Source organism: Cygnus atratus, chromosome 6 (assembly GCF_013377495.2).
Source record: "Cygnus atratus isolate AKBS03 ecotype Queensland, Australia chromosome 6, CAtr_DNAZoo_HiC_assembly, whole genome shotgun sequence".
Taxonomy (NCBI): domain Eukaryota; kingdom Metazoa; phylum Chordata; class Aves; order Anseriformes; family Anatidae; genus Cygnus; species Cygnus atratus.
This window is the reverse complement of record NC_066367.1, coordinates 3,951,244-3,979,239: the sequence shown is the minus strand read 5'-3', so window position 1 is coordinate 3,979,239 and position 27,996 is coordinate 3,951,244. Positions and strand designations below refer to the sequence as shown.

At 42.9% G+C, this 27,996-nt stretch overlaps 1 protein-coding gene across 2 annotated transcripts; it reads left to right on the top strand.

The window, feature by feature from the left end:
* The first annotated feature begins 1,733 nt into the window (after positions 1-1,733).
* NAB1 (NGFI-A binding protein 1) lies at positions 1,734-27,525 on the top strand. Of its 2 annotated transcripts, none has more exons than XM_035572507.2 (8): positions 1,734-1,967; positions 6,512-7,345; positions 12,923-13,056; positions 14,044-14,095; positions 19,788-19,898; positions 22,333-22,474; positions 23,603-23,671; positions 24,832-27,525. In XM_035572507.2, exons 2-8 carry the CDS (start codon positions 6,527-6,529, stop codon positions 24,921-24,923), a joined length of 1,419 nt encoding a protein of 472 aa, XP_035428400.1. In that variant the 5' UTR covers positions 1,734-1,967; positions 6,512-6,526; the 3' UTR covers positions 24,924-27,525. The 2 variants fall into 2 exon arrangements, with proteins under 2 accessions (XP_035428400.1, XP_035428392.1); XM_035572499.2 differs by having other exon boundaries at positions 1,735-1,967; positions 23,603-23,752.
* The last annotated feature ends 471 nt before the right edge of the window (positions 27,526-27,996 follow it).

Genomic DNA, 27,996 nt, shown 5'->3' with positions numbered 1-27,996 from the left:
CTTGGACATAAGGGCATGAGTGCTATGTGTGCATTTGGACATGCATTACAAACTTTGGAGCGCTCTGCAGGGCCTGTGTCACCAAGAGATAAGACTAGATGGTCTTCAGGCTTAAAATTGCTGGCTATGATTCTGTAGCTTGCTATTATTGTAGAAAAAGAAGGTCTGATGTAGAGGTTGTCTTCTGAGCTACAGTTCTGCTACCTCCATCACTGGATCCACCTGATTTATTTACTTTCTTAATGTTAGAAATCCTCGCTTTCACCTAACCAGTCTCGGCGCACTGCAACCATTTCAAAACCAAAATGTAAAAGTGTGAAAATAGCTGTAAAGTTACCAGACCTCTTTCCATACCATCCTTCCGTTTGCACAGGGCAGACATCTTCAGGAGACTTCTACCTCCTGATGTCTGGGAGAAGGATCAGACCAAGCACTGGGGTGTCCTCTGGGACACGAGCAGAAGCAGTACCTGAGTGGGAAAATATTTGAATTTTAACAATAGAGGACAGTGCTAAAAACTACTGTAAAAGCACTTCCCTGCTTCTCAGTGGGGAGGTTTTAATTTGTCTCATCAGCTGCCTCTGGCTTTTTGCCCAGCACTGTGAGATCGACTCGTGAAGGGAGACAGCAGAGCAAGTTTGTCCTATTCCTCTTCCCCAGCGCGCGATGCCAGATGTGAGCAGATAACGCTGCCGCTCCTGCTCGAGGCACGGACCACGGAAGGCACTTGTAGAAGGGGGCTATGATCTTCTGAGCCCTCTCATCCATCTCCCTGACGCATTACAGAGCCCAGGACAAGGCTGACTGACACATCAGTCATCGCCAACTCCCAGAAGCGTGGCTACATATGGTTGGCGCCTTGCTAACCCACTTGAGCGCTTCCGAAGAGGTGATTTTAGTCTCTTTAGGGCAGCCGCGCACGGTTCTGGGTGGCAGGATTGCAGCACAGGACTGTGTATGGAACTTTTTGCCACAGAAGGGACTTCCATCCACCATCAACCAGGCCTGGCGAAAATGTTACTCCCCATCTTGCTGTGCACCCCATAGCCGTGGCTGCGTTTCTGTCGCACTGCACGTGCTGTAAATAAAGCGTTTGGGCCGAAAAGTCCATAGAAGCGTGATACTACTAATATTTTACAGCCCTAATTACCATGATTGTAGTGCCTACAGGCGAATGCAAAAACACTTTGAGTGGGAGGGGAGGAGGCAGCGCTGTGAACATTTTTGTGGTTTCGCCGGGCACTGTGCACCCGAGTTTTCTCATGGGAACCACGGCATGCCAGGGAGCGGAGAGGAGAGGAGAGCACCCCAAAGGGGTGAGCGGCGGTGGCTGTGTGGTAGCCGCGAGTCAGCCCCCTGACGGCCGCCATTTCAGGGGGGCTAGCGGCGCTGTGGGGCTGTGTGAGCAAGTGGGGTTCCTCCTGGGGAACCTGGGAGTGGGGCTCGTGAAGTGATCCCAAGCTGAGTGAACCCAGCGGGGGAACCCGACAGGGGTTGGAGCCTGAGCGGGGCCGGTGCCGAGCCGTGCCCTCAGGGTCTCTCACACCCCCACACCCCCCGCCGCCATGTCAGGCCCCATGGCGGAGGCGGCCCCGCCGGGCGCTGCGTCACGCGGCGGCCGCGCGTGGGCGGTGGAGCGCGCGCGGGATCTCCCCACGTGACCGGGCGGGGGGGGGGGGGCGGTGCAGGGCCTCCCCTCCCTTCCCTTCCCTTCCCTTCCCCTCCCCTCCTCGTCCCCTCCCCGCCAGCAGGGCGAAGCCGGCGGCGGGCGGCCGCGCCGCGCCCCCCCCCCCGCACCGAGACGGCGACGGGGCCAGGGACGAGGGGGCCGGGGACGAGGGGGCCGTGGCCGGCTCGCCCACCCGATGGGAAAGGAGGAGCCTGCGCGGGGGGGGGCACGGCAGGAACTTCGGCGGGGCTGAGGCTGCGGCGCCGGGACGGCGGTGGTGGCGGCGGGCAGCCCCCCGGTAGGTAGCGGGGCGGGGGAACGGGGCTGGGGCGGTGCGGGAGCCCCGCCGGGCCCCCCCGGCTGCAGCGTGGAAGTTGGGTCGCGGGGGTGCTGGGGCACGGCGAGGCGGCTCGGTTGGCGAAGTGTGGCTGGTGCTGTGGCTGCTGCGTGCGATTTTCCTTCCGTGCCCCGCTGCCAGCCCTGGGGAAGCGCTGCAGGAGGGCGATGAATATGCGAAGCGGCCAGCGCTCGAATCCAGACCCGGTTTGTCCGCGGAGAGTTTGCAAAACGCCCAAAGTGGTCGAGAGGCATTATGAAATAATCGCTGTTGCTTAAAACACAGGAACGCGGTGTTTTGCACTTTTTCCTCGCGTGCGTTCTCCTGGCGGCTCAGGCACCGCTCACCTGGGGCAGCATCCATCTCCGCACACAAACCCACAGGGTCGCTCCGCTGCCCTGCTTCAAAACCAGCTGCGAAGAGCCAGCGTGTTGCTGGCCGAGTCCTTGCCCCGTGCTTCTAGCCCCCTGCACCCCCATTTCCCATCTCTGTTCCCCCATACCCACAGCCATCTCCCTGCAGCCCCCCAAAACGGGGAGAAACTGGCAGCTCCCCACCGGCCAAGGCGTCCAGCTGGGCTGCTGTCGGAGCATGTCCCCTCGGCGCAAGGAGTTGGTGGCAGCGGCTGCTTGCAGAGAGTTAGGAGCGCTGCCCTGTCCCCATCGTCTTTTTTCTTTTTTCTCCACTTTCCTCTCTTCCCAGGAGCCGGGTTTGCGGTCAGAGTTCAGGTGGCAGCCAGTGTGTGGAGTGGAGGGAGTGCAGCACAGTGGGGCGATGGGCTCTGGGTGTCAGGGAGGTAACACAGAAAACGAGAAGGCAGGGTCGTGGGCTGAGAAGGCTGAGCGAAGGTCTGACTGGTGATTTCCTGGTTCTGCCGGGGCTGTAGCAGTTCGCAGCCTGAAATGTATTTTAAAGAGCCTTTCTGTTACAGGGAATTTCCTAGCTTCTTTGATAGGTCTGTGCATGAAAAATGTAAAGCAACGGGTGCCCTTCCCTGCGTGTTCCCACACCCCTCACTGGCAGAAACGTTCAGCAGCCGAGGGGGAGAAGCAGCAGCTCGGCTGTCACCGCCACCTTGGTTTACCCTTGCAGACCCTCACATGCTGGCTTCTCCTTCCTGTCGTTTGTCGTGAGAGGCTTTGCAGCTGGATGTCCTTTAGAAGATCCGCCCGTAAGGCGGCATATTGTAGGGGTTAGCTCCTCAGAGTTTGCCAGAGGACGTTACCAGCTTGCTGCTCCCCTGGTAGGTTTGTTTGGGGCTGCCGACGAGGAGGCCCGAGGCTTACCAAGCAGGCTGTGGACGAGGAGTGTTGCCCGAGGTGCTTTCCCTGGTGAGGAGCATACACAACTCCTGGCTGCCTTCTCGCTATGTGACCTCTTCACACGCCTGCCCTTTGTCCCAGCAGCACTGCCCGCGCTGCGCTCAGGAATGGGAGCAATGGTGAAAAGCGTGACGTTAGGGCTCTTAGAAGCTGTTCTAAGGTCACCTGAGGGACCTGTGGCACTGGGACCTGAGTGGGTGTGGTGAGTCTTGGACGCTACCCGATAGATCCACAGGGCCTGGCAGCAACAGCTGTGCTGGGTAACCTCCAGGTTAGCGGTCCCCTCTCATCCCGGTGCTGGCTCAGCAAACCTTTTCTCTTACCTGTCCTCCTGAGCCCTGCTCCCCAGGTTGACAGGCTTACCTGCTCCGCTGCCTTTGTGGCCTGCGAGCTGAGCTGTGGAGCCTGACAGGAGGCAGGAGTGCCCGAGGAAGCGGCGCAGCTGGCCGCGTGGCGAGGCTGTCCTGGCAGGGACAGGAGGGGGCCTTTCCGCCTCACGAGCTCCGAGACACCCGGCATGGCGGCGGGGCGAGCGCGGCTAGACACAAGGAGCTCAGCTTAGTGAGAGGAGAAGAGAGGTCAAGAGGGGGAGTGTTCAAAAATGTCTCCTCTGCAGAAATTAGGAGCGATCTTAAATGGAAAAATTGCATGGCCCTCTGAGGAGTTACTGTACTAAATTTGGAAAACGGAGTTGGTCTTCCAAGTGCAAAACAGAGGGATTTCAGTCGTGCTTTTAATGCAAACCTCAACACAATCTGAACCGTGGACCCGCTACTGACACCTCCGTAGTACATATTAATCCAGTTTTATCTGTCAGGAGGAGATTTGTTGATTAGGAGCCTCGAGGTAAAGACTACTCCTGGGCTATTGCTGCTTCTTCCAGCCTGTGGGCTGGAAAAATTAGCTCCATGCCTTGCCTGGAGCACTTGGGCTGTGTGTAATTTCCCTGCCACCTTCATCTCGGAATTCAATTTAGTTCTCTGCACAAAGTCCGTTTATGTAGATTTATGTAGATTTGGTGCAAAGATGGATGACTCTCAGGAAAAATGCTGATTCTCGCAGCAGTTGTATAAATAAGTTGATTTGTGGTATTGATGGAAGAGAGTCAACATCATTTGAAATGGGAGGCTAGGAACAGTTTACTGAAATACCACTAATCCGTAAGCTGTTAGTTTTGTTTGTCTTGTCAAAGTTTGTGTGGAAGGGGAGGATTTTTCAAGGAACTTCTTGAGAAGTAATGACAATTTTTAAAATACCGAGTTATGTACCATTTAAAGGATTACCTTAAGTGATTTGCTTCATTTTCCTTGTTGCAGCTCACATCTTTGAGTGCAGTACTTAGCTGTTTTTCTGCAATTAACTATTATTTTCTACAGTTCAGCTGTATTTCTAAAATAAGCATCTCTTCAGTGTTTCCAGTTTCACCCTGAGTTCCCAAGCATACAGTTGATTAGGTCTTGGTCACACCAGCAGCTCCTTGAGGAGGCTGCCCAGATCTCAACAGCTAGCGCTGTTAGTTCTGTTTTACAGATCCCAACGTACAAAGAATGATATGTGCAGCTGTTTTATTTTTCAAGGCTTTTTTCCTTTTTTTTTTTTTTTTTCTCCCCTGGAGAGACTGTCTGCATGTATCCTGTTGCTACCACACGGATCTTTGTAAAGTTTCTATTGGCCTCCTAATTTTAATTTTTGCTAGTAAAATGTAATCAAAGATTTGATTTTGAACAGGAGTCTGATCTTTCAGATGCCCCCTGAATGGAATTTAGGTTTTGCTTGTTACATTCGTACATTTATTTTGAGTTGTTAATTGTAAAAAAAAAAAAAAAAATTATTTTTCCCGTAGTTCTACTTCTGATTACCAGTCTCCCAGTGACCATAAAAATACATTTATTCTTTCATCAGTTTTGTGGTGTGCTTGTTTTGTTTGTTTTTTAATGCTTGTTATTAAAACCATTTCCCCCCCGGTGTGTGCAAATCATGCCATAAGTGCTGATTTTTAGGTTACTACTGTGTTGTTGCTTTTTGAAAAGCAACATGATAGTAGAGCCAGAGTAATGCTATCAGACCAGCTCCGTTTCAGTTCTGTTACTTTCACAACCAATATAAATTGCACGCTTGAGGTCTTACCGATTGGATGGTTTAGCTTAATGCTATAATACGGGAAATTAACCGCTTGTAGTTGTGAAAGCCACTGTGTGTGTGAGAGACCTGAGGACTCTCTGAAGAGTTTCTATTTGTGGGCTAACTCTGGATAGCATGAGTTTTATGGAAACAGTGTTTTCTGACATTGAAACTTGTGGAAGTGTTTTTTCTCCAGCCATAAGGGGGGTAGGACTATGCAGCTTGTCTCTTGGGAGCCTTTGGAGCGCGATTGCTGTGTTGCCTACTGCTATTTCATCTTGTAGGGATCAGTGACACACAGGGCTCTTAGCAAATGGAACGGGCAGGTGAATTCAAAGCAATGTTTTTAAACTGTATGTGTTGTAATCCATCAGAATTTTTGCTTCCTCTGTGGATGTTGCTGCTGGAATTAAGATCAGCAGAGGCATTAGATCCTTTTTTTTTTTTTTTTAATATAAAATGGTGAAAACTAGAAATTTACTGAAGCAACCTTTTACTGATCTGGCTTCATTAATTCTCTGGGCTTCTGTGAAGCATCTCTTTCTTCTTTGTTCTCCTCTTGCAGTCCTCCAAATTGCTATGGGGGAAAATGATTTGAGAATTAAGGAGAATCACAGCTGATGAGTTTTTTTTTTCCTTCAGGTGATCAAATATTCAGTAATTCTTCAGATTGTTTTGTGATCATTTTGATCTGAAGATATAAAAAAGAGTGTAGTAGAAGCAGTGAGCAATATTGAATGACATTCTCGGGAACAAACATGAAGTGGGAATGCTGAAAACAAGCTGGCTTCGTGTTTGAATCATCTTCTTTGTAGGTGCATCGCAGCTATCTGCTGATTTGTTTTTTCACAAATGTTTCAGCTAAGTCTCTTGTTTGATAATATATTATCAAAAAAGAGAACTATCTCCCATTTTACCATTTCCATGTGTGTGTTTGTAATGAGAGAAAAAAAATCTCATCCCTTGAGTTGACAGTCTCAAGGAGGGATGGGGGGTGGGGGGTAATATGTCAGAATGCCAGCATCCTGGTGTTCACCCTCTCTCTGTTTTTACTGTTTGCAGGTTCTGTCATCCGTGATGGCGTCAGCTCTACCCAGAACCCTTGGGGAATTGCAGCTGTATCGAATACTACAAAAAGCAAATCTCTTATTCTACTTCGATGCCTTCATTCAGCAGGGTGGTGATGATGTCCAGCAGCTCTGTGAAGCAGGTGAAGAGGAGTTTTTGGAGATAATGGCTCTCGTAGGCATGGCTAGCAAGCCACTTCATGTTCGAAGGCTGCAGAAAGCTTTGAGGGACTGGGTCACAAACCCTGGTCTTTTTAACCAGCCTCTCACTTCCTTACCGGTCAGCAGCATTCCAATATATAAACTGCCAGAGGGGTCTCCTGCGTGGCTGGGGATATCCTGCAGTAGTTACGAGCGGAACAGCAGTACCAGAGAGCCTCACCTGAAGATCCCAAAATGTGCTGCCACAACTTGTGTGCAAAGCGTGGGTGCGAGCAAATCTGATGTGGTGGGGAACTTATCTCTACAGAGTGGCAGTGAACCGAGACTCTGGCAAGGACACCACACTACAGAGAGCGAACACAGTCTTTCCCCGGCTGACCTTGGCTCTCCAGCTTCACCAAAGGAAAACAGTGAGACCTTGGATGCTGCTGCTGCTCTGTCAGTTGCTGAATGCGTAGAACGTATGGTTCCCTCCCTGCCCAAAAGTGACTTGAGTGAAGTCAAGGAGTTACTGAAAACAAATAAGAAACTGGCAAAGATGATTGGCCATATCTTTGAGATGAGTGATGAGGACCCTCACAAAGAGGAGGAGATCAGGAAGTACAGTGCAATATATGGCAGATTTGACTCAAAAAGAAAGGATGGCAAGCACCTTACCCTCCACGAGGTAAAATCCCTTGAGTGACAGAGGGCTCCCTCTCCTGTTCCTATGCCTTTTTTGAGATGCTGCTTAGAGGGTACACTTCTTGTATGGGCACTTTTCCCAGGGTGATGAGAGCTGCGTGTCTTACAAGAGCTGTAGCCAGCCCTGTCCAGGAATGGAAATCCTGGGTGAAGTAGAAGCTTCCTTTCCTGGGGGCGTGTGTGTGTGTGTATGCACTGATGGCTTCAGCTTTGCGTCATCACACTGCTCAGTCCTTGTATGGTCCCTCAGACAGGGTCTGAACGGTTTGGCACTGAAATAGTGAACCAGTATTGCACTGAGCATGTTCCTTGGGTTTCCAAGCGTATGGCAACTTTTTAAACCAGTCCTGTCTTTACATTCCCTTGCACCTTTGAGGCTGTTTGGAAGTTTAATAGCAAAAATGGATTGTGTCTGGTAACAGGGTTGCCTGGCTTGGTTACTGCACTGCTGTCCTCCCTCACCTCTAGACCCTTCTCTCTAGCTTGTGTGAGGTGAAAAACGTTCTGCCGATGAGGTCCCTAACCCTGGTGGCGCAGGGTTTTTGTATTTGGATTGGTGTGAAGCTTAATTATACAACCCGTGGCACTTTTTTTCAGGGGACATAGTGGACTTAGGCCAGCCAAGTGAAGTTCAGGCGATAAGAGTTGTGAGGAGGAAGGGGAAGGACTGTCACCACTATTGAGGGGTGACTAATGTGCAGGTTTGCCCTTCAATACCTGCGTACCATCTGCTCCTTCCTGTCCTTAAAAGTCTGTGCAGGCCTCCTTCACTTCTGTCCTGGCTTTCTCGAGGCTCACGCTGCATGTGTTGTAACGCCATAGGTGTGTCTGTGTTGGGAATAGTTCCCTAGTGCCAAAGTACAGTACAAGAGAACAAACATTAAGTCAAAGCAGTGCCAGAACACTGTTGATACGAGTGCTGCATCAGCATTTTCACGGTTAACAGTGATTGCAAAATTTCAGTTGGATTTAAAATTTGGCATGTAAAACTGAGTTCCCAAAAGGGAAGGCAGTGTTTATGTTACAGGAGTGCCAAAAAAGCTGTACTGGCTTTAGCCTTTTTTCACTTCAAAAAGAAGTTTTTTAGGTGTGTTAACTGTAGTGTAAAACTAAGTTCTCTTTATGCTTCTGAGTGGAAGGGTAGGAGGAAATGTTTTTTTACATTTTTGCTTCTGTATTTACACTTATAAGGCAATTGTGTATCATGAGCAGTGACTTCACAAGGACTTGAACAAACTGGGGAGACACTTCCAAGGGAAGTTGTCAGTAGTGAGCTCCGTTTATGTCACACGCTTTTAGTTGTGCAGCTTTCATTTGCGTGCTTTGTGGCTCTGTGCGGCTACGTGTGTAACCTATGAATTCACCCAGTGTGCAGGAACAAATGTAGCCTTTCTCCCCTGCCCTTGCAGAAGTAAGTCTCTCCTGTAAGAGAACATGTGGCTGATGAGGTGGAGGCAGGGTTTGAAAGGCTTAATTGTGTAGGTGCCCTGTGCATGTTGCCGCAGCCGGGGTGGGAGAGAAGGATTCTCCTCACTTGGGGATGGTGGCAGGCGAGGCCTACAGCGCAGCGTGTGCGGCTCTGTGCTTTTTCCATCTCCCTCTGGAATGGTGGCTGCAGAAACACCGTGCAGTCTGGGCAGACAGTTTGCTGGCATGCAGAAACATAATATGAGGTGGGTGCTGGGGCAGCGCTCGCCTCAGGCGAGCCAGGCCCTTGCGTGGCTCTGCGAAGCTGGAGGAGTGAACAGTGGGGCTTGGGAGAGCAAAGAGCTGGAAGGAAGGAGGACCGCTCTGCTCTGTGACTTTGTTTTAGTGCTGCTCTGCAGATCTTTACTACATCACTGTAAAATCATGTTTAAAAATGGAATGAGAGCATGGTTTAGCTTTGGGAAATATTTCTATCACTATTATGACTAAGGGCACAGGATCAAAGGAGTATGTGGTTGACTTATGCCTCAGTTACGCATGTGGGGCCTCGCTGAACTTGATGGGAACTGCACACATGCAAACAAGAGGAATTTGCTCACAATTGGTTTGCTGTTTGTTTAAAGAGGCTGGATTTCACAAAGTTTTGTCTTGAACAGTTTTCTCTCCATTTCCACTTTAAAGCAAAAAATACAGAAATACTACATGATCATTGAGACTTTTTTTTGTTTAAAATTTGGTTAACCAGAGTTTATCTCTTGTGAAATCAATTTCAATGGATTTTTATTTTCAATGGCTTAAACAATTTGCTGCTCAGAAGGCAGGACCGTGAACGACCAGGGAGGTAAGTTTCTGCTCATCCAGATACTGTTTCTGCACATGTTAATACATTCAATACATTCCAAGGCTGTCACTCTGCCTCACAGTTCAAGGTTTCTGTGCAGCTGGCAATGAGCAGCTGAATAAACTTCTCTGTGAATTTAAAAAGCATAAGTAGTAGATGGCTTCTTAAGGTAAAGATCAGGGCACCTCTGACTCCTCAGGCGGGGTGGAGTTGTGTGCAAACTTGCCTCAAACTTCATGCAAAATTAGCGGTGAATTATTGAGAATATTCTCTGTTAAGTGTGAACACTGTAGTATCTCAAAGGGCTTGAGCAGCCATTACAGGCCAGTGAGAACTGGAGATACTGAGCTGTTCTGAAAGTGCATGCTATTGGTAGGAGTATCTGTGTAAGGCACTTATCCAGACTAAGTCTGATTAAAAAAAATATATGTATTTGAAACTAGGAGGTTCCAAAACTAATAAATGTACAGTCCTTAATCCATCCCATTGTCTCGGTATTACACACCTTTTCAGTCAGGGAGAGCTATTCGTGTTTAAAGTTGGACTGGAGGAGGGATGAGTATGAGACGTGCCCTTGAACTCAGTGACTCTTGCATGTTTGAGTCAGATTTGTAATTTGCGTATTAATATTTCAGTGCTTGTTTAGGTACCTATAAAACTGAAAAAATCCTGTTTAATAGTTTGAGAAACAGGAGTAAGAAATGCAAATGATAAATTTTGTCTAACTTGTTGTCTTCCCTTTTCCCTTGTTGACTCACCAAAACAGTAGGACTTGATATTTAATTATGTGTTTCTAGTTAGGGGGGGAAATTTATGAACCCCATCAGATGAGAATATACCCATCCCTCTCTGTAGAGCCTGTACGGTTACGTACTGCTCTGTCATCAAGGCTTCCAGCATACAGAATCATTATTTTTAGGCATACAGCACTTTCTGACTGCAGTATTATGCCTCCTGAAAAGGCAGGAAGCCATGATGCACTTCAGTTCAGTAAGTCTGGATGTGACCTGAAAGAAGAAAGCAGGAAAAACAAACAAACATTTGGCTTTTCTCCTGTGTTGAGGATAAACAGCATTTGTCTACAAGTACCCAAAGCATTTCAGCCCTTTCAGCTCTTTGCAACCTTTCAACACTTTATTGAGGGATTAAAAAATACTTTGAATTATTTTGTAAACATTAGCAATATTATTCATCCTGGGCAAAGTAATACCTATCACTCTGACCAAAATTATTGCTGGCTTTGATTGATAATCCTTTCCATAGGTGTTGTATTAATCTTTTATTTTTGTATTTTTTTCTCCGTCTTTCTGAAAAGACAGACATTATAGAACAACTGTTCCTCTCAAACGGGTGGTAGTTTATTTTAGCATTTTGTATTGTAGGAATGTAGCGACCTAGAGATGTTTCACAAGTTAAACCTTAACTTCCCACCCTTGTACATCTGATCTCCGTCAGATTTTTTTGTCTGTACAGAGACTAAAGGATCAGGCAACATACCTAGCTTGCCTGTTAAAGACACGTTTTCAGCCTGCTTAGCATTCAGGTATCGCAGGAAATGTCCTAATCAGATCAGATGCTTTTCTGCTAAAGATGGTGAAAAAATGCTTACGAAATATTAAGAACAGCAGTTTCTTGTGAGGTGCTACTGGGTGCTGGCTGCTGAGAGAGTCGCAACTCTCCTGGAACATATTTTTGCTTTTCAACCTCCCTGGAGAACAAGTGTTGTGTTAGACAAAATTTCTCATTTGGGTGACATAAAGGCCTCTGCCCAAGGACAGTTTGAGGGCTGTTCACCTCATGGGACAGCTTTGGTCTTTAAGGGATGGAGCGTGCAGTAGTTCAGGTGAGTTGCTGGCCTCAGATCTACTTCACAAGTAATGCTCTGTCGTGTGTTAGTAGGTGTGAGCTTCCCAGCCTTCTTGCCAGGAGGCAGTGTTGATCTGCAGCCCCACTGGTCTGTCCTCAGCTTCACCTCTTTCTGCTCGCATGGAGGGAGGCGATAAGGACGGCGTTCTTGGTGTTGATGGCATTGGAGGCCGCCTGTGTGCGCTGCTGCCCATCTTCAACCACGTACACCCGCGCGCTGACCTGCCGTTGTTTTGTGCTGCCAGCTCTGCCAGCTCGAGGGTTGGCAATGGCACGGCTCAGTCGGTGTGAATATGCTGACTGTGCTGTGGAAAACGTCGCTGCTTTTTAATATTCACTAGTCTGAGACAGATACAGAACGTTTTGTTGACGGTAGCAGCAGAGCTTAGGCAGAGCTCGTTTGTGAGAAGCCAAGCCCATGCGAAGCAGCTTTGTTCCCAAAAAGAAAGAAGATTTGAGTGCACTTTGGAACAAGTACCTGCAGCGTTATTTTGACCTCTTGCTGTTAGGCCTAATTACAAGTGCTGGCTGCTCTTCAGCCGAGGAAGAAGTGAAAATGTCTCTTTAGCTCCTGTTTACTGTGGGAGGAGCAGGGAATCTCTTCTCCAGCATCTCAGTTTTGATTTCTCTCGTTACATTAATTCTGTTGTTTGTCCTTAGCATTGATCGTTTGCTTTTCAGACAGCAATATTATAAAGCTGGTATAATTCATGATGATATCACCACTTCCTATAGGCTTCTGAAGAGCATTGTGAAACCATTTTGAGCCTTAACTTCAGGCTTTTTTTTTTTCCTCTTTATGAAACTATTGCCAGCAGCAGAGACACTAGAAATGTGTCCCAGCAGGCTCGGGAAAACATCCTTGAAACAAGTTACATTTGATTCATGTCTGAAGATAGTCTTCACAAACATGAGGGTGAGAAACATAGCTAAAAAAAGTTTAACCGTTTCTTAAACCATCACCTTCTACAGAATTTATGCTGTATTCACCAGGGAAAGCCATCTGTACCCACACTGTCAGATTTTTTTTTTCAAGTCCTGGGCATATTGCAGTTATAAAAATAGTATTCCCTGTAAACCAGGCTTTGGGAGCCAAACACTGTGAATGTTCAGAGCTACTGTTTTATACTGAGATTTAATTAATGTTGGGTTGAGGCACAAGCAGGGCACATTGAGAGTGTCTTACAATGATGTTTTACTTGAAAGGACTTTAAATGCACCAGCTACATTTGTGTCTTTTCTCAGAGGCTTACCTGTGTTATTAAGGATATAAAAAAAGTCGAAGAAACCCATCAGGGTGTACTATACGGTTACAAGTAATTTTACTTGGCATTGAAATCTTTCATTATTTCAGAAGAAGGGTACTTCTACAAATGTAATGGGTGAAAGTATACAAAATCATGAATCTCTGTGTTTAATTTCCAGCTGACAGTTAATGAAGCAGCCGCTCAACTGTGTGTGAAAGATAATGCATTGTTGACCAGGAGAGATGAACTCTTCGCACTAGCTCGGCAAATCTCTCGAGAAGTTACATACAAGTATACTTACAGGACCACCAAGTAAGGTTTTAATTAACTCAAAGGACCTTTACTTAATCAATTTCACAGCATTTCTTTTAAAGCACAAGAGATGCTTTCTTCTTGCTCTCTAGCTAGCAAAGTGCTCTTCTGAGGAGGTTAGTAAAATACTATTTAAGTCATAAAGCTTTCAAACTGCTAAGATTTAGCTGTCTTGAATTACCTTTTTAGTTGTTCTCTAGTTTTCCAGATTTCTGCAACGATAGCGCAGGTGGAGAGGCATCTGAGAGGCTAGCATTTCAAGTATTTGAGGCAATTGTAGGCTTAATGTAAATTGGCAGAGTAGTCAAAGCTTCCTAATGTATCTTTTTTTTTTAATTTTTTTTGAATATATACTGATTGGGTTTGCTAGTTTCCAGAGAATGGATAAGGTCATAGGGGGAGTAGCTTACAAACCTGCTTAAAAGAACTGGAGCTGAGTCTTAATTTCAGTTGTTAATGTTCTGTTAAATGAACTGCTGTTATGAAAAAGTAACAAAGGCTTAATAGCATTTAAGTACAATTAAAAATGAAGTTTTCATCATATTTATTATTTTTAGATACTTTCTGTATATTGCTTTCAAATTTTAACTGACGTTTATTGCAATGGCCTTTCAAAATACATGTTCATAACACTTCTGGGGGCTTTTCGTGGTTTTCTTTTGCTCTCAGTTCTTCAATACGTATTATATGTAAATACACATCCATTCTGGGTAGTCAAAGGCACTTCTATATTTCTGTGTGCTCAAGCAGATTTCCTTTCTGTTCGGAAGAAGAGTGCATGAGTCTTGACACTTCTGAAAACAGCACAAGGCACTTGTGTTCTTCTCCTGTATACTTGAGTGACTTTTACTGCCAAGTCCAAGTGAATTGGAGGCTTTTTCTGAGCATCTCGTTTGTTCTTGCTCTTTTTTCTGTTTCTTGACCATTTCTCATGAGTATTTCTGGTGACCAGGGTTAATTTGATAGTGTGCGTGTCTTGTCTTCTAGATCTAAATGCGGAGAACGGGATGAACTGTCACCAAAGAGAATCAAGATAGAGGTACAGTATTGAGACTCCTATATTTTAACCTGTGTGCTAAAACTGACTTCTGTTTTGAAGGGATCTGTCAAAGGAAGTTTGTCAGAAAAACATTTGACAGGCAGTTGATGGGTGTGAGAGAGAGGGTGAGATCCATTGCCAGAGTCTCTGAAAATGTAAATGCTTGTTGAAGGAACCTGTAGGAGCAGGGGTAAAGAGTAGGATCTGCTTTATGGTGAAGTTGCTCTCAGTGTTGTGCACTGTGCGTGTAGGAGGGGAAGGAATGGGACTGAGTGATTTCCTGTGGTGGAATAAACGCGAGCACTATAGGAAATGTCTTCCCATAAGGCCTCTCGCTTTCAAGTCGGTGTGAGGTGGGGTGTTGTTTTTTCTTTTGTTTGTTGTTTTTGTGTTTTTGGTTGTTTTTAAAGATCAGCTTTTTATCTTGTTTAGAATCCAAAGTTCTGGATAAGGATTGATTGGGGGAATATTAGCTAGCTCTGACTATGCTATGAATTCTAGAACTGACAATATTAAAAAGTCAAAAGCTAACAAAAAGCTGTATACATCAACACACATGGTTATGCCAGGAGTTATTAATTTACTGGTTTTTGTAATTACTTTTGTGCCAAAAGCACAACAAGCATGTATATGTGGCTAATATATACACCTGCACAAGATTTTGCTTATGGAAATGGGTGTTCTGCTGGGAGTTTCATGTTGAGAGTACAGGGTCAGCATATATGTAGTCTACCTTCTTGTTGAGTTGCCACTACTGAAAAGTAAATAGGAGGGCTTTTTAAAAAGTCACTTATTTAAACAAACAAATTGTCGTAAATATGTATACCTGTGTAACTCATGAAAGTAGCAGATCTTCCCCTTTTATTTATTTTTTAAACAAATTACTGTTTCGCTTTTAATTACTGTTTCACTTTTAGGTGGATGTCTAATTCATTTATAGCATTGTGGGGATTTTACTGTGCTGTCTGCTCCAAAAGGTGCAGATTAAATGTACGTCGGAATGTGAGATGGGCCTGAGCTGTAATTAATGTCACACAAATACGTGATATTCTTTAGCTGTAGAGGGGAGCTTTATAGTATTCTGGAATGTGGATGTGTTTCTCATACGTAACTTGATCTGTGGTAAAGGATGCACCAAATGCAAGCCTTTCATTTTTTCAGCAGTGCAGTGCTTTGTTACCTGTACAAGGGCTTTTCCTGTGTGGCAAACCCCAGTGAGAGAAGTTAGTTTTGAAAAGGCAGTTATGAATAGGTATATAGACATGTTCATATTTTCTTTGTGATTTTTTTATAGTTCCACAAGTCTGTGTACAGTTGTAGTTTGAGTTTATACAATGCTAAATATGTGTGTGTGTTGAGGGTTTACTCATAGCTTTGAAAATAATTCTGTAAGGCCATTTTTAGTCATGTTGGGTTGTGCTTTGACCTATGCTTGTTCTTCAGCCCTTAAAAAAGATCAGGTAAAAGCTTTATTCAATGATTTTATCCACCTTCACACCATTATCAGCCTTGACCAATACATTGCAAGTTGGTTCCTTGATTCTCCCTTCTTTTGTCCAGTCTAGTCTTAATTGGCAAGACCTGGTGGGGAGCTGCTACTCGTTGCTTCACATAGTACTTCACAGACAATTAGCTTTCAGCAGCAGAAAGCCTGTCTTCATTCACTGATAATTGATGATGAGCAAGTATCTAAAATGACACGCTGTAAGGGAGGTGCTTTTTTCCACGGGATCTTCATTGAAAGAAGGAATTAAAAGCCTGAAAAATATGGTCTGAAACTTCTTTTTTGGGAAGGAGAGGGGGCAGGCAGAAAGATTAGGACAACTTTAGGGGACATGCATTCTGTTATTTTCTGGATGGTGAAATCTTAACAGTCTGAAAGGCCTGCTTTCTCTAGACGCTGTTTTAGTTGAGTAATTTTGAGAATGGATGTTTAATTCTATCTACAATTGCCAGTCATATTTTAAAAAGCATATGAAAATCTAATTGTACGAATGATTATTTCAGGAATAAGACTGTCTCCAAAATAAGAAATTGTAAATGAATTTATCTTTCATATGATAGCATAGTATTATTAACTATGAAATGACTGCTGTCATCAACGTAAATGCCTCTTTCCTCTTTCTTCTGAACTCCCAAAAGTAAATTGTTACTTTGGTGCATAACAATTCTGAGGTACACTGCAAATCACAATTTTCTTCAAAGAGAGAAAAGAAAAAAGAGAGGCAGTATTACTCAGAAGATGATTCTTATATCTGATGGTTTGTGTTCTTAAGGGTTGCATTCTGGAAAAAAGTACTTTTTTTGGTAGTAGCATGCCTGGGAATTTTATTTTTTTAGGAAGGTGGAGGTAAAATGAAAATAGTAGTAAGTGCTGCGGATTTTTCCTTCTGTTCTGGATAAGTACTCCTTATCTTGTTTTTAAAGTTGTAGTGCTTCAATGTGGCTTGATTAGCTTGCTGTCGTGCTAATACCTTTATGCAGAGATCAGAACGCAGGTGACTTGTAACTAGCTCTGGCTTTTCTTTTTTCTTTTTTCATTTTCTTTTCCTTTTCTTTCTTTTTTTTTTTTTGTGAAGGTCGTTTTGCATTTCTGTTATAAGGCCAAACTCAGGATTTTGATGTGCCATTTCTTTGCCCATTAGTCATTAATATCTCTTTACAGTGACATTAATGTCTCTGTAGTCTAAAATACTAGGTTGGATTTGGAAAGATTTCATACCCTGCTTGAATACTGTAAAAAGTTACTTAGAAAAGATTAGTTAATTTCCTGAAATGTAATAATACTTCACACAAACACAAAAAAATCTCTGGAGAGACTCTGAAGGTCATACTTGGGCAGAGCTGGCAGGGCTGTGTGTGCAAGCCTAAACATTGCTGGGTTACAGCCACCATTGTAAATTTATCCTCTTCATGAATATGAAACTCACACAAGCATTACAAAGAAACAATATGCCATGAATTACATCAAATTACCTGTAAAAGCCTTTCTCTTCCCCTGTGTGCTCTCCCCCTCTTATTCATAGAGTGGGTGGGCAAGCTGTGGGAGTGAAGTGTACAGAGGAGAAGGGAAAAAAAAATTCCAGGCAAATGAGAGACTAAAGGTGCCGAGGGAGTGAAAAAAGGAATGGAATGAATTGGGCTTTGGAACCAGATTCTTTAAAATAACAACAACAAAAAAAAAAGGTTGGGAGGGGTGCATTTCCTAAGTCTGCCCCAGACAAAGAGCAAATAGATGAATAAGGATGGAAACAGCATTTCCCCTTCCAAAGCAAGGATCTCTTTTTACATAGGTGTTGTGGGACAGGGACAGCCCTTATTTTGTCATCTTGCCTGACTCAGTACCAGCACCGCTCAGAGCAATGAGATGAGCTGTTGCAGCAGTAGCTTAGAAAGCACAGTAAGTCACAGGTATGTCACCCAGTAAGCACAGAGGGAGAGGCCGTCATCACTGCCGCTTTGTGTTGTGATTGACAAGGTTCCTCTTCCAGATACACTACTAACAGGCAAGAGAGCAGGGCCACGGAGAGTTGAACGTGTCCTTGGTGTCCGTGGCATGAAGGAGTTGTTCTGTGTGTCAGCGTCGCCATTCAGCTGAACAGGACAAGGAGGAGAGCTGGCGAAAGCTGGTTATACAATGCTCGGTGGGAACTGGGGGGCACGGGCTGGAAGACAGGAGCAGAGGCTGTGAGGAAACATCTTCCCTTGGTGGGAAGCACGGGTAGCGGGGGAGAGAGAAGAGGCCCACCTCCACCATTGCAGCGACAGTTGAAAAGAAGATCAGCGCGAGTGTGGGATTTCTGTGTTTTTCACGAAAACAGCAAAAGCAGTCGAGTCTACTGTTTGCATAGGAAAAATGTCATTAGAGGGAGCAAAAAAGCACATGTGGGACTGAGAACATCTGCTGTACGAAGCAGCTTGAAAAACAACTGAGCAGCAGCAGAGGAAAACAAAAAGCGCCGCATGCAGCAGGCCGCTCCCGGGCGGAGAGGGAAGAGGAGCAGCAAGACCAAGTTGGTGCAAAGCAGGTCATCGCCTAGCACGACCTGTTTCTCATCATCAAGGCAGTGGGAATGAGATCAACCAGCAACAGAGAGGGAAGATCTCCAAGGTGGGGATCCAGAGTTGCGTTGTCATCAAAGAATGAGGTGGAGGAGTGACGGGTGACAGTCGTGGCAGCAGGCTTCGAGGCCTACTTTTAGGAAACAGCCTTTGGTTTTGTACTGGCGTGTGATCACAGATGCGTTATAAAGAACCGTGTTCCGATCTGTTGCAAAAATAGGATCCTGAGCGATACGTTTTTGTGTATTCGCTTTTTCATCTGCCTACGCACAGTCATTTTTCCTTTCCCAAACAATTCCAGGCCTAACTATGAAAATGGTCAGCGCTCATGGAAATGCACTGCGAAGTCTTTGTTTGTAGAGGATGAGGTTTTGTTGCAATTTACCTGGTTATGAAATTTTACATACTTATCATGTTTGTTTTTCCCCGAGGGAATATGTTGGGTGGATAAAAGCCATACGCAGTCATTCAGACAGACTTATTTATTTTTTTTCCCTGAAGCATGAAAAAATAACTTTATTGGCATTACATCATGCTGAGGGTCTCACTGCCACTGTGCAGGGCAGTGTGCAGCCTGCCAGCTGCGTAGTCCTTGCAGTCTTTCCCCTGTCAATTTTTCTGAAAGATTGAGTTTCTTGTTCTTGGATGGTAACCTGTTTGTTTGGCTATTGTCAAAAGTGCTTTTACTTGCATGCATGTGCCTCCAGAATCCGAAAGGAAAATCTACGTAATTTGGCATGCTTTTGATACTTGGGTCTACAGATCCTCAGTTACAAATGTCACGTCTTTCAGGTTTGGGTCTGTTTTAAGATCTCTAGCATCCTCTCCCATTTTAACACAGTCACCTATATTCTGCTTTTGTAAATGTTTATGGATGTTCCTCTGTTTTACATGGGCTTTCCTTATAACGCCAAGCAAGATAAATTTCTCGTCCTGAACCATTGCTCCGATGATTAATTTATTGTAATGGAGTCTGGCAGGCTTTCACAAGAACTTTATTTGCTTTATTTGTACATATGCAAGCTGCAGAAGAGATTTGCATGTTATAACTGTTTGAGACTGAGAGAACTCTTGAATCGTTATTTCCCATAGTATATAAGATCTTTGCTACTCTGCTTCTAAAACTATTTCGTTTTGTAAGACTAGGGTAGTTTTTGTGTGAAGTATGCTGAATTTGGGGAGGCTTTACTCATTTTCTCAAGGTTAGTATATGCAGCTGCTGTGCTTTAGTCTTGACTACATATAAATTTGATTTCTTAATCTTCAAAGCAGCTATATGTAAAGAGTGACAGAAACGGTGGACCTAAATTTGCCTGGCAAAGCTTGATGTAAACTAGTGTAATGTCAGTGACAACAATAGGATTCACCTGAAAGTGTGAGAGATGAGATACAATTGTCTGGGTATGCCATGTTAGATATGGCCCTCACTGTAGAGGGGCTGTGTGTGTTTTAGACAAAAACTTAAATGAAATGGGCAGTACAAATATGTAAACTCAGTCCAGAATTCTCACAGATGTTCAGGAATGTTGCTTGTTTTGTTTTGTTCTTGGGTATAGAGAGAGACAGGGTGCAGAAAAAAACAATAATATATTATTCTTCTTGGTGTTTGGTTTCTTCTTATGCTTAATAGGATGGTTATCCTGACTTCCAGGACTCAGTCCAAACACTCTATCAGCCAGACAAAATGCCACTTGCTTTGGCTAAAGGAAAGAGTGAAGACTCAGCAGCTCTTAACTCCCAGGTAAACCAACTACACAACACTGTGAATAATACGGGCCGTGTCTTTGTACATTGATTTTGATGCATTGCTTTGATGACTAAAGCAATTACCTTCAATTTTCAAAGGCTACCTAGCTTAGCTGTGATTGCATCACTTTTAATTTGGGTTTACCTTCTGAAACTGTTCTGACATGGTACTACAGCTTTAACCTTGTTCCCTCCAAGGAGGTAAGATCTAGCATAGAAGGCTTGCAAATACACGATTCCTGTTGGAGCAAGTAGTGTACTATTGGTACAGCTTGTGCTGTTTTACTTGTGTTACTAGCTATAAATGGAAAGTTCAAGTTGTTGAGCCTGGAGGAATAAATAGAGAAGGGGAACTTGGAGTCCTCAGTTTTGACGTTTCTTTTTAAGAGGCAATGGCACTATATTTAGGAAATAGTGAACCTCTGGATCTGAGAGGATAAATTGCCTTTGTAAATACCATTCAGCCTGATAGAAGTACAATGTTTTTGAGTATCTGGAAGGCATTCAATAAACAAAGACAGGTTTCCGATTCTTTTCTTTGTCTTTTCTGTAGTGTATCCTGGCCTTGAGGTAAAATACACATCTCCTACTACCTATTGTTTCTAAGGAGGCATTTCATGTTAAATTGCAACAAATTTATTTGGTATAACTGATTTGGGCAAATGTAATCACCAAACTTTCACATAAGATTACATTTGGGAGCTAGGCTCCTGTTTTCTGAGACCAGGTATGTTAGCCTGGCTTCCACGTTCTTCAGTTGCAAAGCATTGTATGGGCATGCAAATTCTGTTCATTGTGCTGCATCAAAAATCAGCTGTGCAACGTGTTCTGATGTCACGTAATCAATCGGTAAACAAACTTGGTTTTTAGAAGTTTATTTTCATCTTTTATATGCTTTCAAGTTTTCATTGGTTGGCGCTGTGTAACTACTGCAGGTGCATTTGAGTTTAAAACAAACCTCTTTTCCACTGTTAAGTGGAATTTGTTTTAAGCTCAAATGTATCTGTAGCTCTCTGGGTTTTCCCCATCGTTGCAATTTAAAATACTTCCTGTTCTTTTTATTCGAATTAAGCAATGAAGATTACGTGAGTGAGAACTTAAATGTTTCATTCCTTTAAAAATGGCTTAACCGTTCAAAAGTCGCAACAGCACTGACAGAATAGCAAAACTATAGCACAATTGAATGTAAACTATTTGAAAATAGTTTTTTTTATCCTACCTCCCAAGACCAAGCTTGAGCTCTCAGTGTTCTTCTGCAGAACCTGATGACCTCTAAGTCTGAGTAAGTAAATACTGGTTGTGTCATTACCCTGCTGTCGGGGTCACCGCTGTGCTGCAGAAACTCAGCTTCTGCTGGTCTGTTACGCTGTCACCGTATTTAAGTGTTGAACTGTGCAGAGGAAGCAGACTTTCTTGGGAAGTCAGGCTTTCATCATCTACCAGGAAAAGTTAAGTGCTCTTCAAAATGCCGTTACTTCTTTTTAATAAGCATGTGTACTAGTTGAAACAATTACGGAATTACCTAGAAGAGAAATGAAATCCCTCCTATTGATCCTAGGTGTTAATTTTGTACCTTTTCTGTTCTTATGTTCATTGGGGCTCTTCTAAATCAACTTTTTTTGGCTTGTAATTTTCTTTTTTTTTTTTTTTTTGCAAGATGCTTATTTACATTCTCAAGAACAAGATTATATTGAAAGTTAGAATTCTCCTGGCATTAAATTCAATGACAAACATTCAGACGCCATTTCCTCCCACGTTGCACTGCATTGTTTAATTTCACTCTCTAGAGGTGTATAGGTCTTGTTCTTCTTCTAGACAGACATTTCACACCTTTATCCCCCACAAACATACTGTCATCCTACACTTTCAGAATGGCAGATTTTTAAGCTTGTGTAGTGCTGTTTCTTAAAATAAAGATTCCAAGATGTCTAGTGAAATCTTGGCATAAGTTTTTAGCAGATGTTGCCATCACTCTTGGAATACTTTGTGAAGACGTGTATTTGAGCAGAGCTAAGCTGGATAATTAAGACATTATTTTTTGCTTTTCTTGAGATTCTCTTCACGTAACCCGCAGTCCTAAAGTGCAGAAAGTGTGTTTTTGATGTGTTTTCTAAGAACAGAATTTAGCGTTGCATTTTTTTTGTGTGGATGAACTACAGCAACTTGCATTTCAAGTATTCCTGAGTGACTCAGATGTACAGTATGAAAATCTTTATGGGTGCAAAAATATTTTGTTTGCTTGATAGTTTTTGAAGCAACTGTAAAGCACACATCTGTACATATGAGTCAACAAAAAAACTATATCTAGGCTGTTAGTCTTTCATCTGATACTGCTTTTTTCCCTGTGTTTTGACTCACTATATGTATTTAAAGAGGCGTTTTTTGTGTTTTTTTAAATTTATTTTTTTATTTTTGTGCTTTATTTGCAGTCTGAAAAGGTAATGGCAAAACAGATGGAGTTTCTTTGCAGCCAGGCTGGATTAGAGAGACGTCTTTCCACAGGATGTTACAGACAAAACTCAGAAGAGCACAGCCCCAATGGCATGTCATTAGATAACGTTGATGGACAAGGTATAGTAGCTTCCAGGCATGGTCTTGCTGCCAGCAAATGCATTTGATATTATGCAACCTTTGTCAGTGGTGCTATTTATCTAGTATAGTATAGCAAAAACAGAACACCGAGCACTGAATGGACAAGACAAGATCTCTGCCCTCAAGTGCTTACAGTCTAAATAACGCAATCAGATGTGCAGTCATATTCTGCTGTGTTACTGGGCAGACTGCTTTCCCTACAGATAATGTAGGGAGGGAAGAAAGTGTAGGGTGCACTGCTGTTAGTGAGGGCAGAACTTGGCTCTAGGTCTCTCCTAAGTTTTGAAAACAGAGCAGAACGTTGCAGGTCACTTGTGTTCTTGCTTTGTGGAGATTAAAGGTAAGGCTGATAATGTAGTTGGTACTTCTTTTTGTTTACCTGTGTGTGCAGTCTAGGAACAATGCTTGAGGAGTTGGCTATGTAAATTACTCAGAAGTAAGCAGATTCTAATAATGTGCTTAGGAGCTTGCTGTTCTTCACAAAGCTCAATTTTTTGGTTATCTATTTGATTTACCAACTGCCTATTCCCTAGCTTGCATTAATTTTAGGAATGTTCCGTTTGATTGCTTTCTGTTTGGATGTTGTGAAATGAGAGAAAATGTTAAACATGGACAAGAAATATTGCAGAAGACTTTTTTTTTTTAAGAGCTTGTTTTTTTTAAGGATGGAAAAGAAGCAGTAAAAGGAAAAACTAAGGGAGCCAATACAAATAAGCATTAGAACATAGGTTTTCATCTGTGTATATCGGTCAAGCAAAGCAGCACTCAAATACCCGGAAAGAAATAGGTGTGTGGATCCAGCTCCTCAGATGGTACAAATTTCTTTATATGTTGTGCAGTGGGAGAGGGATTTTTGGGGATCTCAATGGGCTTTTGGGGCAGAATAAGAGAGTTTTGTATGGATTGGTGCCCCTTTCAAGCAATGCTTGTGGAATAGTCTGTATAGCACCATATTTATATAGCCCTTGTTTTGCTAGAAATGTTCCTAGGCAGCTGCTATTTAAGATGAACTTTTGGTGGTAGAATTAGTATTCATTTAAGTCTCTACTTGATTTTTAATATCACTTTTTTTTATTCCATCCATGTTTCACTGTGAACCACTTACAGGTGAGAGACCGCTGAATCTCCGAATGTCAAATCTTCCCAGTAGACAGTTGCAGCACATTTCACTTGATGGTGAGCAGCATGTTGGAAAACCTCTGTGCAGCGAATTGATCCGGCTTTACCCTGGTGGTGAGGCAAAGTCCCAGTCCTCGGGTTAGTGCCATCCCTTGTAAATGAATCAGCTTTTTAGAAAAGCCTTGATGAAGTACTTAATACAGGCTGTCTCTGAGTGAGGAAGGTAGCTCAGTCTGACATGCTTTGTGTGTAACCTTTTAACTAAGGCTTTGGACAAAACATCAAGAGTGGTGTTACTTGTTAATTTAGAAACAGATTGAATATTATTTGGGATAAACTTGGAGTTGGATACAGTAACTAGATTAAGGTAAGCAAGTTCTGGCATGTGTCTGTCCTCAGAGAGGTATTGACCCAAACTCCAGCTGTTATTACATTGCTGCTATTGCAATGCAGTTTGGTTGTAACAAGGCTTCAGTCTGTATAAAGGAGTCACATTATAAACATGCTTTTTATAAAAAGATTTTCTAACCTGGCTTATAAGGACCTAGCGCTGTTTCTGTACTCTGTACCACATCATGCCACGTGTGCCTTGAACTAGGTTTCCCATTCACTGAGTTCTGCTCACTGTTTCTCTTATCATTTCCCTTTGGCTTTGGGAAAAACTAATTTGAAGTTTGATAGAAGATGGCACAAGTCCTTTGTACAGTGTATTTGGACGGTTTCAGTTTCACGGTTGGCTCACTGAGATGAAGTGAGGAATTCTTGAGACTCACAACTGTGGGAAAAATAACAAAATTCCATCTGAGTTTGGAAGGTGCAATAGGAAAGAGGTTATTGAAAGATGAGAAGAATCTTGCATCTTCTGTTCTGGAGTATTGAAATCTTAGGTCAGCTTTTGTGCAGTTCGGCTGTCCCAGTCCCAGGAATCATTCACCAGGCAGAATTTCCCTTTCAAATTGCTAGTGAAGAGTGCATCTGCACTAAGCCCGGCTCCTGGGGAGAATTTAAGTAAATCCGTGGTGATTACTCTGTCATCACTGTAATGTAACACAAGGTTATAGCCCAACTGGGTTAAAGCCCACAAGGAAGAGGCAGGATTTATTTATTGCTTCAACTTTCAGTATCTGTAAAATTCATGGACTTTTTTTTTGAAGTAAGAACATAATATGTGTTTTCAAGCAGTACTTTTAACCTCTCTCTTTCTCTTATTCTCGCAGAAGGCCTTGGTATTCTAAAGGATTTTCCTCACTCGGCTTTTAACAACATAGAAAGGAAGGTCATAAAAACAGAACCTGAAGACACAAGATAGTCATCCTGCTCTGGAAACCAGTGTCATAATAAGGAATGAAACTTCATAAGAGAAAAAAACAAAACAGCCTTAATAACCAGTGTTGCCTCATTCAAATAAGAGATTTCAATAGCCAAAGCCTAAGAACTGGTACAGTAATCTGTGGAAACAGAAAAGCAAGAGACACTGCAAACTAGAACAGTAATACAGGTGGATAAACATTCCTGTTAAAATGGTTTTATAACGTGGAAAGATTCACAAATTAATATTGTGGGTCTACATTATTTAAGAATGTATTATGTATTTGTATAACTTATCAAAGTAAATCTAGATGTCGGGACGTGTATAGTCCAGTAGATGTGGCTACAGTTCATTTTACTTGAAATTTCAATGTCTACTTTAAGTGTACCTAGCGTAGATGTGGTTGTTAAACATTTGAATTAAAAATCCTTGGAGAAGTAGGAATGCGAACCTCGTGATACAATTAACAGCAAGTTTGCAACAATATTTGTAGAAAAAAGGAAAATGCATAAAATATTTCATGGTTTAAAATGTTATGTGGATATAGCATTTAATAGACCTAGACCCGGATTCTGTATTATAGCGGACTTACTTGACACTTACTATTGTTACATCACTTTTAATGGTTTCAGCAGCCTTTGTGTAACACTTACAGTACAATAGCTATCTACAGTTCAGGAATGTAGAAGATGCCAAATAGAGTATGGAAGAGTCCATATTATTGGCTCCCAGTTCGTTGTGAACAACTGCAGTTTGATATACTGTACAATTACTGAAGTCTCAGCTGGTAGGAAACCCAAGAGACAACGTAGCATGGACAGGGTTGCAAAAATTGTGATTCAGACCATTGTAACTTTTTGGACTTCTCTGTGGATCTTTAAAAAACATAATAATAATACTAAAATGCATCCTAGGTGTGGCAAAACTGAAATATGATGCAGGATTTATGCATCAGTGTAAAAGGTTGCACCTGATATCCAGAAACCATAAGATCTTTTGGAGGAGAGAGACAAGGGGTTACATCTTCATATGTGACTCCTTATTAAGTGCTGTCCAGCCCACATGATTCTATGAATATACCGTATACTGCATACAGTATGCCAATACGTTTCTTTATATATGTGTTTAATTAACATCTGTATTCTTTATTTATTTGACAGTTTTTATTTTTTGTACATTTTCACTTTTTCAGATGTCATTTTATCTACAGAAAAACAGTTGGCTTGTAACTTGGGATTTACCATGCTGTGTTTGTGTACATCCATTTTTCCCTCCGTGCACCTCCCACAATAAGGGTTGCTTTCCTGCAGTCGAGTAGTTATATGCCTTAGTTTCTGAATACAGTTTTTGCCTACAGTGCTTTCTGGAGGGGAAAAGGAGGGCTGAAGAAAGTAAGTTACCATGCAGTGGGTAAAATTCCACGTTCAGGTGTGCACTTCATGTCTGCAGTTCGCTCTGTGTCATAGGTATGTGTTAATAATTCAGTCACAGTCTATGTTGTACTGAAGTGATCAGCAAAATGTGAGCTGAAATGTCTTCACTGCAGTCTCTTATCACTGTAAACATATCTAATTATTTTATCACTTTTGATTTGTGGAACAAAGCTTTATAGTAGAAACACCAGTAAACAACTTTTTATACTATTAAAATGTTTGTTTTTTTTTTAAAAAAAATGTTTCTTGAACTGTATGGTACTGTTTCACTTACTGAAGTATCTTACTTCAAGTGATGGAGTTTGCAGCTTTGCTGTTAGAAATAAGAGATTGAATGTGTAGTTATATTTCCTCTTTCCTGTTGTGTGAGCTAGTTAATATGGATAAGATATTTCTTCAGTTTGTAATGTTAGCTGGTGCACTGGTTAGTATCTGAGTAGTTTTCATGAGATGTGTATGGAATTGTTAAAGGACAGCTTAAGGTTTGAACTGTACAGCTTGAGTAATAGAATGTATCGAGCAACAAGACTAGAGAGATGCAGGAAACGTTCTCTTATTTCAACATCTCAACAGTTGTGCATGGATCACAGAAGAAGCTCTTAAGCTTGCTGGTCTTTTCAGTTGAAGTGAGAGGAAGGAAAAGGAACTTGCTAAGCAGCACGCTGTTTCAGTTGAGTCCAGAATTTATTTTGTAAACACTAATGTATTAAATTTGCTATAAATTAAAGTATATAACAGTTATATTTTCGAGTTGTAAATACAGTACTTTGTGTCACAACCAGCTGGTTATCTCCAGAATGATATTTCAGTTTATAGTCCAACAGACCATTTCAGTCTCAGTTAGCTGGAAGCAATTTTTTTTTACTGGTTTGCAGCTCTATGATTTTTTTTTTCACCCTGAGAGAGGAGGGGGGGAGGAGGGTTAATACATTCCAAGATTGCACATAAGTTTGGTAATAGCATATATTCAAGCGTTGGTTTTTCCATGACAAAGGTCTTGGTGGACTGCAACTTTGGCTAGTCTCTGGTGAAGGTTCACCTTCATCTGCTCATGGAAGGGTTGCTAGATTCAGGGTGCTCTGGATCAAAGGCCAGCCCTGCAAATTATGCCTGTTCTTATTCACATGTTTATATTGTTGCTTACCAAATAAAAGTCACCGTGAGAACTCTTTAGTTTCCCCAGGGTTTTTTCTTCCTTTTTTTTTTCCATTGTGTTTTCTAAAGGGAGGTAATTTTCTTGGGACAGGGGAGGAGGGAGCATCTTGAAGTGCAGCTCTCGCTGGCAGAAGGCTTTTCCTGCTCTTGTGGTTGAATCCTTGATTATGGGTAGCCTTGTTACGTGCACAGCCTGCAGGGCTTTAGAGGGCCAAGGCAAATAGAGGAAATGAAATCCAGAAAGGATCTGCAGCAATGGCAGACTCACTTGATGCCACTTCCTGCACTCTTGCTTGTGTATGGCAGTGTATTTGTTGGAGAACAGTGATTTTTTTGGGAAATGGGGTATAAAAAGAGAAACAGGCCAGAGATGAGATGAAAAATATCGAAGAGAAGGGTGGTGGTGGTGTTGGGGAATCCGAGTTGCTGGGATGGCATAGAAGTCTGGTGTGATTCGAAGCAGGGAAGCAAATCCGCTCAGCCTA